At 53.8% G+C, this 18,885-nt stretch overlaps 1 protein-coding gene across 3 annotated transcripts in view; it reads left to right on the forward strand.

The window, feature by feature from the left end:
- Nucleotides 1–241: 241 nt before the first annotated feature.
- Nucleotides 242–18,885, forward strand: part of LOC147111219 (protein disulfide isomerase CRELD1-like) — a 31,407-nt gene continuing 12,763 nt past the window's right edge. Inside the window, exons 1-6 of one of the 3 annotated variants that reach the window (XM_086001895.1) lie at nt 242–286; nt 552–612; nt 7,660–7,854; nt 9,550–9,632; nt 11,194–11,304; nt 11,803–11,894. In XM_086001895.1, the coding sequence (XP_085858021.1) occupies nt 7,699–7,854; nt 9,550–9,632; nt 11,194–11,304; nt 11,803–11,894 (442 nt within the window). In that variant the 5' untranslated portion in view covers nt 242–286; nt 552–612; nt 7,660–7,698. Of the gene's footprint in view, nt 287–342; nt 408–551; nt 613–7,659; nt 7,855–9,549; nt 9,633–11,193; nt 11,305–11,802; nt 11,895–18,885 lie in introns of those variants that run through there. The other 2 variants (XM_086001897.1, XM_086001896.1) reach the window with 2 other exon arrangements.

An 18,885-nucleotide genomic window follows, 5' to 3' on the forward strand; every position in this document is an offset into this window, starting at 1 on the left:
TTCTGCCTCAGCGCCAGAGCTGTCATTTCTACTTTCAATTCGGATTTTGATGTTAACCATGTGTGTACAGTATACTGACTCCCTCACAGTCTCCTTCCCTAGGTAGAGCGCGCTCCCGCCGGCAGGTACTGCGCAGCCGCGCACACCAAGGGCGTCGGTTGACGACAACGTCCTGGCACCCAAGCGTACGGCGCAATCCGATTGGTTGGCTTTCGCGAGGGCGGGCGAAAGAAGCCGTTTCAACCAATTGGATTGAAGGTTATTGAGCTAACGCGCAGGTTGTTTGGTGTGCAAAATTTTTAAAATAGCAATAGATTTTTTCTCTAAAAGAAAATAATAATCAAGAGGAGAGGAGGAGGAGGAAAGGGCAGCAAAAACTCCGTTGCAGGAGTGGCGCCAGAGCTGGAGTGTGTGGTGCCGCCATTGTTCAATGCCGCCCGTTATTACCGCTGTTTATTGCTCGGATTGCCTTTACTGCTCTCGGGCTCCCGCAGGCCGTTCCTCTTCGTCTTATGTTCTGACCTGTGTTTTTTCTTCTTTCACTTTTGCAGGTTCTGGGTGTGTGTGTGTGTCAGAGCGAGACCGACTGGCCGACCGGGGCTTTCCACCCAGGTACAGCAGCGCCTTTAACCCGCAGAGCTGCTCTCGTCAGTCAGCTGTACCCCAACCGGAAAGTGGGAGGCAGATCTCTAGTCTCTGGGGAGGTAGATCTCTAGTCTCTGGGAGGTGATGGTGAGGAGGAGGAGAAGCTGAGGGGAGGTGGAGGAGAGGGAGGTGGCGAGGAGGATGGGGAGGAGAGGAGGTGGCGAGGGGGAGGAGAGGGAGAGGGGCGGGAGGAGAGGAGAGGGGGGGAGGAGGAGAGGAGGGGGAGGAGGAGAGGAGAGGGGGAGGAGGAGAGGAGAGGGGGGGAGGAGAGGAGGAGAGGAGAGGGGCGGGAGGAGAGGAGAGGGGGGGGAGGAGGAGAGGGGGGGAGGAGGAGAGGAGAGGGGGGGGAGGAGAGGAGGAGAGGAGAGGGGGGGGAGGAGAGGCGGGGGGGGGAGGAGGGGAGGAGAGGCGGGGGGGGGGGAGGAGAGGAGAGGCGGGGGGGGGGAGGAGAGGAGAGGCGGGGGGGGAGGAGAGGAGAGGCGGGGGGGGAGGAGAGGAGAGGCGGGGGGGGAGGAGAGGAGAGGCGGGGGGGGAGGAGAGGAGAGGCGGGGGGGGAGGAGAGGAGAGGCGGGGGGGGAGGAGAGGAGAGGCGGGGGGGGAAGGAGAAGAGAGGGGGGGGGGGAGAGGAGGGGAGGAGAGGAGAGGAGAGGGGGGGAGAGGGGGGGAGGAGAGGAGAAGAGAGGGGGGGGGGAGGGGAGGGGAGGAGAGGAGAGGAGAGGAGAGGGGGGGAGGAGAGGAGAGGGGGGGAGAGGAGAGGAGAGGGGGGGGAGGGAGAGGAGAGGGGAGGAGAGGAGAGGGGGGGAGGGGAGGGAGAGGAGGGGAGGGGAGAGGGAGGAGAGGAGGGGGGAGGAGAGGAGGGGGGGGGGGGGAGAGGGGGGGGGGGGGGGAGAGGAGAGGGGGGGGAGGAGAGGAGAGGGGGGAGAGGAGAGGGGAGGAGGGGGGGAGGGAGAGGAGGAGGGGGGAGGAGAGGAGAGGGGGTGAGGAGAGGAGAGGGGAGATGGGGAGGAGGGGGAGGAAGAGCGGGGGGGAGGAGGAGCGGTGTAGGGGAGGGTAAGAAGGGGTGGGGCGAAGGGGAGGAGAGGGCGAAGGAGAGGAGAGGGCGAAGGAGCGGGCGAAGGGGCGAGGGAGGAGAGGTGGAGGATGAGGGCGAAGGAGAGGGTGAGGTGGAGGAGAGGGCGAAGGAGAGGAGGGGCGAGAGGGGGGGGGAGGAGAGAGGGGGTGAGGTGGAGGAGAGGTGAGGGGAGATGGGGAGGAGGGGCGGGGGGGAGGAGGAGCGGTGTAGGGGAGGGTAAGAAGGGGTGGGGCGAAGGGGAGGAGAGGGGCAGAGGAGAGGGCGAGGTGGAGGAGAGGGCGAGGGCGAGGTGGAGGAGAGGGCGAGGTGGAGGAGAGGGCGAGGCGGAGGAGAGGGTGAAGGAGAGGGCGAAGGAGAGGAGGGGCGAGGTGGCGAGGAGGGGGCGAGGTGGAGGAGGAGGGGGCGGGGGGGGAGGGGGGCGAGGTGGAGAGGAGGGGGCGGGGGGGAGGGGGCGAGGTGGAGAGGAGGGGGCGGGGGGGAGAGGGCGAGGTGGAGAGGAGGGGGCGGGGGGGAGAGGGCGAGGTGGAGAGGAGGGGCGGGGGGAGAGGGCGAGGGGAGGAGAGCGGGGCGGGGGGAGAGGGCGAGGAGAGGAGAGGGGGTGAGGAGAGGAGAGGGGAGATGGGGAGGAGGGGCGAGGAGGGGGAGGAAGAGCGGGGGGGAGGAGGAGCGGTGTAGGGGAGGGTAAGAAGGGGTGGGGCGAAGGGGAGGAGAGGGCGAAGGAGAGGAGAGGGCGAAGGAGCGGGCGAAGGCGAGGGAGGAGAGGTGGAGGAGAGGGCGAAGGAGAGGGTGAGGTGGAGGAGAGGGCGAAGGAGAGGAGGGGCGAGAGGGGGGGGGAGGAGAGAGGGGGTGAGGTGGAGGAGAGGTGAGGGGAGATGGGAGGAGGGGCGGGGGGGAGGAAGAGCGGGGGGGAGGAGGAGCGGTGTAGGGGAGGGTAAGAAGGGGTGGGGGCGAAGGGGAGGAGAGGGCAGAGGAGAGGGCGAGGTGGAGGAGAGGGCGAGGGCGAGGTGGAGGAGAGGGCGAGGCGGAGGAGAGGGTGAAGGAGAGGGCGAAGGAGAGGAGGGGCGAGGTGGCGAGGAGGGGGCGAGGTGGAGAGGAGGGGGCGGGGGGGAGGGGGGCGAGGTGGAGAGGAGGGGGCGGGGGGGAGAGGGCGAGGTGGAGAGGAGGGGGCGGGGGGGAGAGGGCGAGGTGGAGAGGAGGGGCGGGGGGGAGAGGGCGAGGTGGAGAGGAGGGGCGGGGGGAGAGGGCGAGGGGAGGAGAGCGGGGCGGGGGAGAGGGCGAGGGGAGGAGAGGGCGAGGAGGGGTTGAGGGCGAGGCGGAGGAGGGGGGCGGTGCGGGGAGGAGGGGGCGGAGGTGAGGAGGAGGGGGCGGGGAGGAGGGAGGGGAGGAGGGGGGCGGAGGTGAGGAGGAGGGGGGGGCGGAGGTGAGGAGGAGGGGGGGCGGAGGTGAGGAGGAGGGGGGGGCGGAGGTGAGAGGAGGAGGGGGGGCGGAGGTGAGGAGGAGGGGGGGCGGAGGTGAGGAGGAGGGGGGCGGAGGTGAGGAGGAGGGGGGGCGGAGGTGAGGAGGAGGGGGGGCGGAGGTGCGGAGGAGGGGGGGCGGAGGTGCGGAGGGTGAGGAGGAGGAGGAGGAGGGGGGGGCGGAGGTGAGGAGGAGGAGGAGGAGGGGCGGAGGTGAGGAGGAGGAGGAGGAGGAGGGGGGGCGGAGGTGAGGAGGAGGAGGGGGGGCGGAGGTGAGGAGGAGGAGGAGGGGGGGCGGAGGTGAGGAGGAGGAGGAGGAGGGGGGGCGGAGGTGAGGAGGAGGAGGAGGGGGGGCGGAGGTGAGGAGGAGGAGGAGGGGGGGCGGAGAGGAGGAGGAGGAGGGGGGGCGGAGGTGAGGAGGAGGAGGAGGGGGCGGAGGGGAGGAGGAGGGGGCGGAGGGGAGGAGGAGGTGAGGAGGGGCGGAGGTGAGGAGGAGGAGGGGGGGCGGAGGGGAGGAGGAGGGGGGGCGGAGGTGAGGAGGAGGAGGGGCGGAGGGGAGGGGGAGGGGGGTGCGGAGGGGGGGAGGGGGAGGGAGGAGGAGGAGGAGGGGGGGCGGAGGTGAGGAGGAGGAGGAGGGGGCAGAGGTGAGGAGGAGGAGGGGGCAGAGGTGAGGAGCAGGAGGGGGGCGGAGGTGAGGAGGAGGGGTGCGGAGGTGAGGAGGGGGGTGAGGGCGAGGTGGAGGAGGGGAGAGGTGGGGCGGAGGTGAGGGGGAGGGGGGGTGCGGAGGGGGGGGAGGGGGAGGGGGGCGGAGGAGGAGGAGGGGGGGCGGAGGTGAGGAGGAGGAGGGGGCAGAGGTGAGGAGCAGGAGGGGGGCGGAGGTGAGGAGGAGGGGTGCGGAGGTGAGGAGGGGGGTGAGGGCGAGGTGGAGGAGGGGAGAGGTGGGGCGAAGGGGAGGAAGAGCGGGGGGAGGAGGAGCGGTGTAGGGGAGGGTAAGAAGGGGTGGGGCGAGGTGGAGGAGAGGGCGAAGGAGAGGAGAGGGCGAAGGGGAGGGAGAGGGCAAGGTGGAGGAGAGGGCGAAGGGGAGGAGGTGGAGGAGGAGGGGGTGAGGGCGAGGTGAGGAGGGGGCGAGGTGGAGGAGAGGTGAGGAGGGGTGGGGGCAAGGTGGAGGAGAGGGCAGAGGAGAGGGCGAAGGGGAGGAGGGGGCAGAGGAGAGGGCGAGGTGGAGGAGAGGGCGAAGGAGAGGGGGCGAGGGGAGGTGGAGGGGGCGGCGAGGTGGAGGAGAGGGGAGGAGGGGGCGGCGAGGTGAGGAGGGGGCGAGGTGGAGGAGGGGTGAGGAGGGGGCGAGGTGGAGGAGAGGTGAGGAGGGGGCGAGGTGGAGGAGAGGTGAGGAGGGGGCGAGGCGGAGGAGAGGTGAGGAGGAGGGGAAGGGGCGGCGAGGGGGAGGAGGGGCGCGAGGGGGAGGAGGTGAGGAGGAGGAGGAGGGGGGGCGGAGGTGAGGAGGAGGTGGAGGGGGGGCGGAGGTGAGGAGGAGGAGGAGGAGGGGGGCGCGGAGGTGAGGAGGAGGAGGGGGGGCGGAGGTGAGGAGGGGGCGGAGGTGAGGAGGGGGCGGAGGTGAGGAGGGGGCGGAGGTGAGGAGGGGGCGGAGGTGAGGAGGAAGGGGGGGCGGAGGTGAGGAGGAGGAGGGGGGCGGAGGTGAGGAGGAGGAGGGGGGCGGAGGTGAGGAGGAGGAGGGGGGCGGAGGTGAGGAGGAGGAGGGGGGCGGAGGTGAGGAGGAGGAGGGGGGCGGAGGTGAGGAGGAGGAGGGGGGCGGAGGTGAGGAGGAGGAGGGGGGCGGAGGTGAGGAGGAGGAGGGGGGGGGCGGAGGTGAGGAGGAGGAGGGGGAGGTGAGGAGGAGGAGGGGGAGGTGAGGAGGGGGCGGAGGTGAGGAGGAGGAGGTGAGGAGGGTGAGGAGGAGGAGGTGAGGAGGAAGGGGGGGCGGAGGTGAGGAGGAAGGGGGGGCGGAGGTGAGGAGGAAGGGGGGGCGGAGGTGAGGAGGAAGGGGGGGCGGAGGTGAGGAGGAAGGGGGGGCGGAGGTGAGGAGGAAGGGGGGGGCGGAGGTGAGGAGGAAGGGGGGGCGGAGGTGAGGAGGAAGGGGGGGCGGAGGTGAGGAGGAAGGGGGGGCGGAGGTGAGGAGGAAGGGGGGGCGGAGGTGAGGAGGAAGGGGGGGCGGAGGTGAGGAGGAAGGGGGGGCGGAGGTGAGGAGGAAGGGGGGGCGGAGGTGAGGAGGAAGGGGGGGCGGAGGTGAGGAGGAAGGGGGGGCGGAGGTGAGGAGGAAGGGGGGCCGGAGGTGAGGAGGAAGGGGGGCCGGAGGTGAGGTGGAAGGGGGGGCGGAGGTGAGGAGGAAGGCGGGGCGGAGGTGAGGAGGAGGAGGAAGGGCGGAGGTGAGGAGGAGGAGGAAGGGGGGCGGAGGTGAGGAGGAGGAAGGGGGGGCGGAGGTGAGGGGGGAGGAAGGGGGGGCGGAGGTGAGGGTGCGGAGGTGAGGAGGAGGAGGTGAGGAGGGGCGGAGGTGAGGAGGAGGGGCGGGGAGTTGAGGAGGAGGGGGCGGAGTTGAGGAGGAGGGGGGGCGGAGTTGAGGAGGGGGTGGGGAGGAAGGAGGGGCGGAGGAGGGGGGGCGGAGTTGAGGAGGGGGGTGGGGAGGAAGGAGGGGCGGAGGAGGGGGGTGGGGAGGAAGGAGGGGCGGAGGGGAGGAGGAGGAGGGGGGGCGGAGGGGAGGAGGAGGAGGGGGGGAGGAGGAGGAGGAGGGGGGCGGAGGAGAGGAGGGGGGCGGAGGGGAGGGGGGCGGAGGGGAGGAGCAGGAGGGGAGGAGCAGGCGGAGGGGAGGAGGAGGGGGGGCGGAGAGGAGGAGGAGGAGGGGCGGAGGTGAGGAGGAGAAGGGGCGGAGGTGAGGAGGAGAGGAGGAGGAGGGGAGGTGAGGAGGAGGGGGGGCGGAGATGAGGAGGAGGGGAGGGAATGGAGGGGAGGAGGAGGTGGTGAGGGAATGGAGGAGGGGGGGCGGGGAGGAGGGTGGAGGAGGAGGGGGGGGCGGAGGTGAGGAGGAGGGGGGGCGGAGGTGAGGAGGGGGGCGGAGATGAGGAGGGGGGGCGGCGGAGGTGAGGAGGGAATGGAGGGGAGGGAATGGAGGAGGAGGAGGTGAGGAGGGCGAGAAGGAGATGAGGGAATGGAGGAGGTGGTGAGGAGGAGGTGGTGAGGAGGAGGGGTGAGGAGGTGTAGGAGGGTGGGGGGAGTTCAGTTGCCATGATTGAAATGGAGGTGGACATTTGCAATAAAAAAAATTAGAACAAACAATTAAATTTGAACCTATTGGAGGTGCCGTCTTTTGGCCGAGGCATTAAACCGAGGCCCCATCTACCCCTGAGGTGCACGTAAAAGGTCCCATGGCACTATTTTGAAGAAGAGCAGGGAAATTATCTCTGGTGTCCTGGCCAATATTTATCCCTCCATCAGCATAATTAAAAACAGATTATCTGGTTGTCATCGCATTGCGGTTTGTGGGAGCTTGCTGTGCACAAATTGGCTGTCGCATTTCCTCCATTACAACAGTGACTACACTTCAAAAAGTACTTTATTGGCTGTTAAACGCTTTGGGACGTTCAGTGGTCGTGAAAGGTGTTCTATAAATGCAAGCCTTTTCTTTCATGTTGAGCTGTGTTTAAGAATGAGATACATCAGATTAGGGGCAGTGTTAAACCAAAATGAGTGGCACTTGGCCGGTTTGGATTGGGGGCATGGGTATCTATAAATGGGTGTCTCCTGATGTCAGTTCTGCACAAGGCATCAAGGAATTTAGATGACTTTTATGTATAAATTGTAGGAGTGAAGCACGAATCTGCAATGCATACTACTGTAGTTATTTGTCTCAATAACGTACCTTTTAATGTGATCTGTGTCTAAGACGTGCTTTCTATTATATATGCGTACATGATTCCATAATATACGTGTGTGTGTGTGAAACATCAGATATACTTACAATTTAATTGTTCTAATTTTTTTATTGTAAATGTCCACCCCCATTTCAGTCATGGCACACTGACACCAACCCCGCCCCAAACAGAGGCTAGCACTCTGAGTATTAATAAATTGTTATCACTGAAGAAATACATCAGCTTCCCTGCCAACTATTTCCAGGAACTGTCACATTTAGTATTTTTATTGCACTGTTGTAGAGGTTTGTCAGTCTTCTGCAGCAACCAAAAATGGGACTGTTTGGAATTTTTTCAGTGCCATGGATTGACTAGTAATTCTGAACTTTTTTGCTTAGTAACCAGTAAATACTAACAATAGATGATATCTATTATGGTACCATTGTCCTAATGAGTATACAATGTTGAAGGTGAAAAATGGCCATTTGACATATTTCACCCTTCTAGTATCCTTATTTTTCCATTATGTATCCAGCTGTAAATGGGCACAGTTCGTTACAATGTGATATTTCTTTCCTTTTTTGTGTAGCCCTGTTCTCTGGGAAAGGGGGATACTCTCCAATTCACAATGAAGGCCTTGCTACTCCCGAGCCACAGGCTATTCATCTCCCCAGTCCTTTGGTTCCTCCTCTACTTTGTCGTTCCTCTGCTATTTCTGGAGTCTATTGCCACAAAACAGGACTCCTGTCAGATTTGTCGTCGTATCACTGAGAACTTCAGAAAGGTAAGAAGCTGTGCCTGCGAATCTCCGCTGTTTGGCCCACAAGGGGAAGTGCACTGTCATTGAAGTAACTCTCCTCCGGCAGCTGTGGCTTTGGGCCAGTCAGCTGGTTGCAGTGTCAGTTGCTCCATCCCACGTTTTCTCTGCCGATTACTCATCCTAAGATTCTGGAGAGTCATGGGTGTAAAATGTGAAAAGGTGCCATTAGGGGAGGCATTAAGTGTTTTCCCTCACTGTAGAATGGAAGGAAAGATCAATGGGTTATTTACCTCAATCCACGCTAAAGATTACTTTTAAAAATGGGGATTAAATAAGAGGTTTTAATACATTTTCTCAAAAATGGAAGTGCTGTCCAGTGTTTGAACCTATGTTGCTCCATTGATGAGAAATCCAGCTCCAAATGTCAGACTGTTAATTGAACGAGTGATTTTCTTTCTATCCCACTGATGGTGGAGATTTACAATAATAATTCCTGTATTATCCAGTGTGAGATTTGTTATTCAGTGTTCCAAGCTGTCTTTTAAAAGAATAAGTTGGTTGCAATTTGCATGATGGTGATAGTGAGTACTTCGATAATTGAAGCCGTGAAAGTGGGAAGAATGTGCATTTTAATTTTTAAACTTCAATTAATCCCAGTAGTGGGAATGGTTTTGGTAGTTTTACTTAGTATATTTGTTCTTTCTCCCTAGCCATAACCATTTCCCTTGAAAGATCATTGGGCCAGTAATTCCGGTCCCAACACGTGAGTACGGACGAGGTGCTCACACGTGGGCCCATTGGAAGTGCCGGATTTCAGCATGCACAGCGCATGCGCGGGAAACCGGCATTTCCTCCAAGGGGTTCAGAGGTCCAACGCGTGCGCGCAGGACTCTGTGCGCACGCGTTGAACTTCCTTCTTTTTGACAGGTTTGCTCGTGTGTAAGGGCCTGAACTTTTTAGACATATAAAAAGGAGGTGTAAGGACTTGATTCTTGAAGGTAAGTGGTCTATTATTTAAAATTATAACATTTTTTCCACAGCTTTATTGTTTTTAAGGACTTTACAGTAAGGTAAGTTTATTTTTAGACCCGATTTCTTAATAAATTATTTTTTTCAAAAATTTGATTTAAAGTTATTTATAGTTTATTTAATTATTGGGATGTTTTTTAAAATTTTATTTAAAGTTAAACTATTCTTTTGGGCGCCCGTACTTTTCATGAGTTTGACAGTTCTTTCTATCAAACTCATGAATGAAGTTTCCCCTCCCCTGATTGGCTGCACAGTGCTCACCTGATCCCAGCCGGCACATCGCACTAACTACGCCGCTGGATCAGGTAAGCACAGCGCGCCGACATCAGAACCGGGCCAGTGACAGGAATTCCAAACAGGCCCAGGCTTCAGATGTCGGCGCGCTGGGTGAGTGCACATCGGGGGCTTGCACGCGCAGCAAGCCCCCGAACCTAATTTCTGGCCCATTCAGTGACTCGAATTCTGGCCTTTCATAGTCAGTGGTGGAAAATCTAGCCCCAAAAGTTAGCATCTTCAGGAGCAGAGAAGCCAAAATGTTGTTGGAAAAAGCTTGCAGCAAGCTGGTGCAGAGCCTCCAATGTACTCACAAAATGAACATGAGACAACCAACTGGTTCTGGTAAAAGTGGATTGCATGACTCTCAATCCGTTTCATTGCAAGTAATGTCTTTATCTTGTTTATGTTTATCAGGGAATGGAAAAAACTGCAAACAAGAATTTTGGTGGTGGAAACACTGACTGGGAAAAGAAAAACTTGGCAAAGTATGAAATCAGGTAAGAGCTTAAAGGTCACTTATGAGTGTGTATGCACAGAGGTACACGGGTTGCATCATGTGCATTTAACTCCAGACATGATGATGAGTTATGGATGATCAGTATTGAGGCGATCTTATTGAAACATATAAGATTGTGAAGGGGTTGGATCGGGTGGATGCGGGGAAGATGTTCCCGATGATGGGTGAAACTAGAACTAGGGGGCATAGTCTTAGAATAAGGGGCTGCTCTTTCAAAACGGAGATGAGGAGGAACTACTTCACTCAGAGGGTGGTAGGTCCATGGAATATGCTGCCCCAAAAAGCTGTAGAAGCTACATCATTACATAAATTTAAAACAGAAATAGACAGTTTCCTAGAAGTAAAGGGAATTAAGGGTTACGGGGAGCGGGCAGGAATTTGGACATGAGTCTAGGTTCGGATCGGTCATGGCCCTGTGGGTAGCGGAGCGGGCCCAGGGGCCGTGTAGCCTGATCCTGCTCCTATTTCGTGTGTCTAATTCTGTTAGATTCAGGAGATGGTTCTGTGATAGTGGATTGGCAGTTAGGATCAGATCAGCCATGATCTTATTGAATGGCGGAGCAGGCTCGAGGGGCCGATTGGCCTACTCCTGCTCCTATTTCTTATGTTCTTATGTAGTGTGGTGGTGGGAGGGTTGTCTCTGCATGCAGGCTGGGTCATGTTGGTTTAGTTTCTTGGGATTTTTGAACCAAAATTAAGAATGGCAAGTTGCAGGATTTTGTTGGTAGTTCCCACATTCTGATGGAAAATGTGCCTTTCTCACCATCACTTGTGACATAACACCAAGTGAGTGTTAAATGGAATATAATGTGGAGAAATGTGAAGTTATCATAGAAACATAGAAGATAGGAGCAGGAGTAGGCCATTCAGCCCCTCGAGCCTGCTCCGCCATTCAGTGTGATCATGGCTGATCATCCAAATTCAGTACCCTGTCCCTGCTTTCTCCCCATACCCCTTGATCCCTTTAGCCTTAAGAAATATATCTAACTCCTTCTTGAATATATTTAATGAATTGGCCTCCACTGCCTTCTGTGGTATAGAAACCACGTTGGTAGTAAAAATAGAAAAGCAGAGTAGTTTTTAAAATGTTGAGAGATTGGGAAATGTTGGTGTTCAGAGGGACCTGGGTGTCCTTGTACACGAATCACTGAAAGTTAACATGCAGGTACAGCACGCAATTAGGAAAGCAAATGGTATGTTGGCCTTTAGTACAAGAGGATTTGAGTATAAGAGTAAAGACGTCTTACTGCAAGTGTCCCTGGTGATACCACACCTGGAATATTGTATACAGTTTGAGCGATTACTATACGATAAAATAGTAGAGGCAACAATCCTGGAATTTAAGAAAGAATTGCATGCCTCAGTGTGGGGACTGTAGGATTGTTTTGATGGATGAATTAAAATGGGCCACAGGCCTTCCTCATTTGTATTTATCTTGTGATTAGCTTAGTCTAAATGTGTTAATATCTTATGATACGAATGTTAATTATATGTTCTGAGTCCATTAACAATTTCAATTCCTCTCTTTACGTTGCTTGTAGTGAGACTCGTCTGCTGGAGATTATAGAGATGCTATGTGAAAGCATGAATTTTGACTGTAATCAGATGGTGGAACAGAATGAGGAGCACATTGAAAAGTGGTGGTTCAAAAAGTGAGTGTTTAAATTTGTCATGCTGCCATTTGCATTATCCTTCTCTTCCTTTCACTATAATTTTCCATAACTGTCTCAAAGCCATCTCATCTCCGGTCAGCAAGTGGTTAAGCAGTATGCTGAATCTCCAATGCCCTTCTGCTGTGACAGTAGGTAATTGGCTTGTGGATTTGTGTTTAGACACTTCCAAGTCGGACCAAATAACTTGCCACCACGCTATAACTGCTGCTAGCGGATATGTGTCTTTGCAGACTGGCCTTTCCTGTAGGAGAGGGCACCGCAGCCTGGCATTATGAATATCAGGAGAGAGTTTTCTTTCTCTCTCAAACACCTGTAGAAGAGGTGATCTCTTTGTGCACGGTCCTAGATGGGATGGCCTCTCTTCAGTGTTGTGGGAGAGTTGAGCTGAGCAGTGTATGGGAGACTCGCTGTACCTTCTGTATACTCACCTCCAGGCTGGGAACCCTTCCATAACTCAATCTGTTTGACCCCTTGCAGGCAGGAGGAGTACTCGGATCTATTCCAGTGGCTCTGTCTGGATACCATCAAAGTGTGCTGTCCTCCTGGGACCTTTGGACCTGACTGCTCATGTGAGTATAGTCTGACTGTAAATATCAAGAGGTGGAGACTCCAGATCCCAGTGCATGTGTGACAGAAATGTTGGCTCATTTAGCCAAATGAAATGCTCTATTGGCCAAAGGTTTTTGTTTCTTCTTTTATGCTTTCTCCTTGTATTTTACAAATGAGTCCAAAATGTTGAGAGTATGTATAGGAACTAAATTCTGTTTGAGAGTGCAGGTTTCAGACACCTGCACCAGCGAGAATGTTGAATTGCTTCTGAATTTTATAGCAGGCTCACTGGTTATTTATATGCATGATGGTGATTATCCAGCTTCTGGACTTGTTCTCTGTGGCATTGAGCTTACTGCTTTTGTTGGACCTTCTTGTTGCCTGTCTAGATACAGGTGTACATGTGAAACATTGGTGTAATAGAGAAAAACATTACCTTGTAGGATCAACTTCATTCTCTGAATGAAAACATCCTCCCCAGGCATCAAAACCGCCCAACTCGATCCTTTCTGCCCCTTTTCTACACATTATTTGCATATCCATTAACTTTTCCTGGGGTCTTATTTATGGAAGGGAGAATTAAATGATGTTACCAATGTCCAAACTTGTTAGAGGTATGTCCTTTATGATTCTTTTATTGGTCACATGGCTTATCTAAGTGGTATGTGATGGATGATTCTTCAAAAATGAAGCTGACTCTGCAAGGTAGGTGATCTAACTTTACCCTAAAATTGGCTGTATAACGAGAGTGTATAAGATATGCTAAGTAGGCTGCTTAAATCCTAAATTATTGAGACTCTGTGTCGTAACCAGGAGTTTGCTTGGATGCAGAGTGTGGATGTTGAAAGGACTGTGTTCTCTGGTTGGTGAATGCCCAAGGCTATTAAACATTTACTTGCTGTGACCGTCATAATCAGAAACTTAGATTAGTGAGGTAACCATTTAACCAACAAGATCTATTGGTAAATATACAATTTAATTTAATATTTCCCTTATCTTGCTTCCGAGCCAGGTGGTGTGGGTGTAACAGTACTGTACACAAACATCTGAATGTGATGATTTGTGTGTATTTTTTAACCTCTTGAGTGGAGTTAGAACATGAAGGTTTGTACCAGGCACATTACCATCTGAAATAGGCCTTGCTTGTATTTGTTAGGTTTTTGAGGAGGAAAGGGCAAATATAATATCTAATTTCTAATCTTGGATTCTAGGTATCTTTTACAGTTCAAACTCCATGTAGTCTATTAAGTAAAATGTCTCCTGCTAAACATTATAAAGTAGTGTTAACAAAGTACACATATATCAAACCTTTTCCCACCTCCCACCTTTTGTTTTCATTTCCCCCACTCCCCCCATATTGCACACCAATCCCTGACTTGAGAGAGCAGGGAGCAGGCTTTTCCTCAGCTGCCTCTTCTGCTGTCCATCTGCTTGGAAGTGCATAAGAACGGCACAGGTTGATTCTCCTACTTTCACCATGGCCCCGATTTTCGGGCGGCTTTTCATGCGGCCGTGGTCCGAAAATCGCGGAAAAAGCGGGTCGGGACCCCCCCCCCCCCCCGTCTGATTCCCCGCCCCGTCCGACTTTCGGACTGCCGTTTTCACGCGCCCCGCTTCAGTCCCGCCCGCCGCTGGCGGGATTGTTCGTCGGAGCACTAACAAGCAATTATCTGCTTGTTGAAGTGGATTTTCCCGTGCCGTTGCGACTTTGGGGCTTTCCCCACCTGAAACCCGCCTGCAGGGAACCCCGCCAATGAGAGCTGGCGTGAAAACAGCTGGCTTGCTTGCTTGCAGCAGCAGGTCGCTGAGGGCTGAAGATATTTAAAGAGGCAGCCTTTGCAGGCTACAGGACCTTGTTGATCAAGGCTTGGGGGAACTATTTGAAGCCTTAGGAGCAGCTGCAGAAAGTTGGAGCCTCACACACTTCTTCAGTGTGAGCTCCTGGGAAGCCCCTCTCACCACCCTAACTCAGGACCTCCTCAACCGAGGCATCTGCTAGAAGCATGGGAGGCCTTTGGCACCTTCCCTTCCTGGCATTAGAGGATCTCCAACAGCAGAGGTGGCAGCAGCAGAACCAGGAACAGCAGGATGATTACCGGGAGCACCAGGCTGCTGCTCACTCACCTGAAGCTGCACAAGCCAGAAGGGGCCAGCGCTTGGAAGTGGCTTGAGAGCACCTTGCTGCGCTTTAGGGGGCCAGTGGGACCCGTTTCTGCACTGGCAGTCCTACTCAGAAGGACTTCCATGAAGATCTGGTTTCTCTGTTCAACAGATGGCCAACGCTCCTCAAGAGATGTCATTCTCTTATGAGCACTCACCATGTTTTCCGTATGCTGGCGAGTTATCCCCTCCATGGAGGTTGCCAACCTTTCCATGGTGCTGCGTTCATGCACCAATGACTCCACAAAGGCTCTGCTCATGGTCGCTATGGACTCCTCCATTCGCTCCACACTTGCAGCGACCCTGGAGACAAAACCTGCCAGAGACTCCTGCATCTGTGCATGGAGATCCATCACCTCTTCTCTTGCGGATGGACCCAGAGGCAGAGGGTCGAGATGCAGCGCAGCTGAGCTGAGCTGGCAGAGCCCTGCGCCCTCCGACGAGGACTTTCCACTGCTGTCCCTGTCTCCAGAATCTGCTGAGGCTCACTTGTCAGCTGTGAAACACCAGGTGACAACACTACTCTATGTCCCAAAGGTCCCCCCGAGGTATGAGTGTCTGCGCTGGTGCTGGGTGTGCTTACTTCTGCTGACGCTGCACCCTCCGAGGTTGGAGCTTCCTCTGAGGAGTCTGGCTGCACAGCCTCTTCCTCCTCCACAGTGAGGACGGGGGCTCTGGATGGTACTGTGGGGGAGTAAAGGAAGGAGTTAGAGATATAATGCCATGGTTCCTCTGGTGACTCCCAGCGAGTTGGCATCTGCTGACACCTGCATCCATGCAGCATTGGTCTCAGTGGGAGGCCTCTTCCTCCCTGACCTAGGGAAGAGGACCTCCCTGTGGGCCCTAACCCCATCCAATAATGCCTGCAGTGAAGCCTCGTCGAATTTGAAGGCAGCTCGGGGTCTGGCACTGGCCACAGCTGCTGCAGGCTCCTTATGCCATCCTGTATGGCTCATTTGGAAGCCTTCAGAGGATGCAGTGCTTGCCATGGACCTTGAAAGCACCACGAATGATGACATCATACTGTGGGGATTTCTGACTCGATTTAGACAATTAGCAAGGCTTCCCACATGCTGGGAATTAATTGGCCAATTGAGGGAAAATTGCGTGGGGCTGGCTGACACTTTTTTATGTGTGTCAGAAACCCCACATTCGGGGAAATCCGACCATTTCCCACACAAGCCGAAAATCGGGCCCCATGTCTCTGTTCTCGTCGGCTCCAAGTGTCCTGGCTGAAATTGGCAACTTCTCATGTGGGAAGTTGTGTGGACCATCCACTTCCTTCTCTCTAGCGCAGTGTTAGTGCATCAGGAATGAACTATTTGGGTAATCAACTTGGGGTTAAAGTCCTAGCCTGGACTGAGATTTGATTTAAAATAAAGTTAAGCTGTTAGTTAGCAAAAGGTTAAACAGTCATTCATTAATGGCCTTTTTGTGGGAGGGCGGGGTAAAGCCGAATTAAATCTTTAGAATCATAGGCCTTGAATTTCCCTGATGTCTTCAGCACTTGCACTGTTGTTAACCCTGTTGTTGGACTGAAAAGATGAGGAAATGTTGTGTTTTAGTGCACTTGGGTACATTTACACTGCTACTGTGCTAAATGCAAGATTTCTCGATCTTTTTAACCAGGCAAATCTTACGCCTGTCAAAGCAGTGTTCAATTACACAGAGCTTTCCTGGGTTTATGCCGCTTCTGCAATCGGTGTAACTTTACACCCGAACAAAAGTCCAGTCGTTCCCTCCCATCACATCAGACAAGTGTAAGTGAGGAGTTGGTGAGCTGAAGAGGGCACCAACTTCATTTTCCAATTACAGGCTTCCAAGAAACTTCATTTTTTTAAACCCCTTCCTTCACATTTTTAAATCACTGGCACCTGCACTTCATTTTACCGTAGTTCTTTCCCAGAAAACAATTTTGGGACCCGCTTCCCCCAACCCAAACCCACACTCAAATCAACTTCAGACAAGGGATGGCTTACCCCATCACTCTGCGCCATCACAATGGACGAGGAGTGGCAGCAGCAGCATGTCTAGGCCAGGAGAATCGGGCAGAATGGCTGAGGAAAGCAGTCCAACAGGCACTGTCCTCCCCAACATGCATATGGGTCACACTAGCCCTACAAGGATCTCTCCAAGGAGCAATGCATCCAATGGCAGCACGTTTCCAAGGATGCCATTGTGCCTCTGCCAACTTCCTGATGATTTACAGCCTTGCTGTACTACCACAACTGCTCTGTCCATGGCAATTAAAGGGACAGTAACTCTTAACTTCCACTGCTCCACAACCTTCCAGGCTGCCACCCGCCATCTGTGCAACATTAGTCGGGGAGTTGTCGGGGCATGTTTCATGATGCCCTCTTTTATAAGCAGCTGAATTCCTCCACGTGGGCATCACCCTCCACCCCCCCCCCCCCCCCGAAAATGTAGGCAGAAACTTGCACAGAATAGCTTGATTGCCCTGTGTGCAGGGTGTCACAGTGGCACACACGTGGCAACCAAGCAGCTGCTGACGTATGTGAATAGGAAGGGGTTCCATTCCCAAGACATCCAGCTCGGCTATGATGTAAACCAGGCTGTGTCTTCACTCAGCTGCGAAATGGATCAGAGGGCAGATTCTGCAGGACGTCTTCATCGTTGACTGATTAACTGCAGTGGCAGCACCTCCAATCTTACCTCCTTTCACCCACCTTACCAGATGACACCACAGCAGACTTCATTGACCTAACGGGACTTTGCCACGAAGCATTAGCTGAGTGATGAAGTCTACACCATAAGTAACAAAGCACAAGATAACTGAACAGTGTATTTCAAACAAAACATTTTTTCTATTTACAGAAAACAAATACTTGTGTCCAACTTATAAGACTTCCTTCTTAGCACCGTGCTCCCCCCTCTTGTGCAAATTGACTGCTGCGTTTCCTACATTACCACAGTGACAATACTTCAAAAGTACTTCATTGACTGACTGTAAAGCGCTTTGGGACGTCCTGAGGTTGTGAAAGGCGCTATATAAATGCAAGTCTTTCTTTCCTTCTCCCTACCTCCCTCGCAAGAGGTGGTTGGCTGCTCAAGCTTTACTAAAGGGTCATGAGATTGAGGTGGCCCTTGACTTACAGCAGCTGGCTCCTGAGACTGTGTAACTGACAGAAGAAATTCAGGGCCGTAGCATTTTACAGCACAGAAGGGGGCCATTTGGCCCATTGTGCCTGTGCCAGCTCTCTGAAAAGCTATAAACTTAGCCCTATTCCTTTGCCCTTCCCTTTAACAATTTTCTTTTCCCCACATGACTTCTATTATGAATTCTGCTTCTACCACTGTTTCTGGAAGGGCATTCCATCTCCTAACGATTCTCTGTGGGAGGGTGGGAAAGTTTCTTCTAACTTCTCTCTTCATTCTTTTGGTGATAAGTTTATGTCCTCTAGCTACCGACTCATCAATTAGTTTTTCCCAATTTTCCTTGGCAAAACCCTTCATAATTTTTTACATTTCTATCTGACTTCTCCGTAGCCTTCTCTGTTCTAATGAAAAGAGTACAGTTTGCCTTTGCGTACCCCGTTTTGGAGCTTCTCGTCCTCTTTTGTGATGCATAACTTGACCTTTCATATATTATATATCGAATACTTCAGCTTCCCTCTTGTACAGGTGACCAATATATACTCTAGACAATCTACTAGTAGGCAGGTTTCAGAGCCGATGAGCAGCATCGTGTTTAAGTGGTTATTCAAAAGAAGTTTACTGAAATTACTGGGTAGGCTAAGTAATGTTTTGAGAACTGGATTGCAGATCAAAAGAACAAAATGGTTTAGTTTATTCCAGGAATAACAAGAATTGAGAGATGTTCTCTATGGGTGAGCTGATGCTGTACTGTTGGACATGCTGTTCACTGGATACAGAAAATGCAAAGATGTGGATGGCTTCTTGGCTGGAGTTCCAAATGTCTGTGCCGGGAGCACAAAGTAGTGCTAAATATTTATGAACTTAAAAATATATTATGCCGTGTTTTTCTAATTCTACTTTAATACATGATTGCAGATATCATGTGTGAGATTTTAAACCTGAAGTCTTTTCAAGCTCCCAAGGGGCTGAAATGCTGACCGATGGCTGAGTAACTCAAACTTCATAAGCAGTCTAATCTCACAATTGCTATTTGTTGACTTTGCTTTATCTGGACCAGTGAAATGCACACGCCTTACTTCTCACTATCTTTGTAAACTTCTTAAAGATAAGGGAGAATCAGTGGATGTGGTGTATTTGGACTTTTAGAAGGCTTTCGATAAGGTCCCGCATAAGAGATTAGCGTGTAAAGTTAAGGCACATGGGATTGGGGGCAAGGTACTGACTTGGATAGAGAACTGGTTGGCAGACAGGAAGCAAAGAGTTGGAATAAACTGGTCTTTTTCCGAGTGGCAGGCAGTGACTAGTGGGGTACCGCAGGGATCGGTCCTAGGACCCCAGCTATTCACAATACATATTAATGATCTAGACAAGGGAACTAGATGTAATATCTCCAAGTTTGCAGATGACACAAAGCTGGGTGGGCATGTGTGCTGTGAGGAGGATGCCAAGAAACTCCAGTATGATTTGGACAGGTTGGGTGATTGGGCAGATGCATGATAATGTGGATAAATGTGAGGTTATCCACTTTGGTGGCAAAAACAGGAAGGCAGATTATTATCTGAATGGCAATAGATTGGGAGAAGGGGAAGTGCAACGAGACCTGGGTGTCCTTGTGCACCAGTCGCTGAAGGTAAGCATGCAGGTGCAGCAGGCGGTTACGAAGGCAAATGGGCTTGAGTACAGGAACAAGGATGTCTTGCTGCAGTTGTACAGGGCCTTGGTGAGACCACACCT

This window comes from Somniosus microcephalus, chromosome 11, assembly GCF_052327205.1.
Source record: "Somniosus microcephalus isolate GS21.2 chromosome 11, FLI_Smic_1.0, whole genome shotgun sequence".
In the NCBI taxonomy this organism is placed as follows: Eukaryota; Metazoa; Chordata; class Chondrichthyes; order Squaliformes; family Somniosidae; genus Somniosus; species Somniosus microcephalus.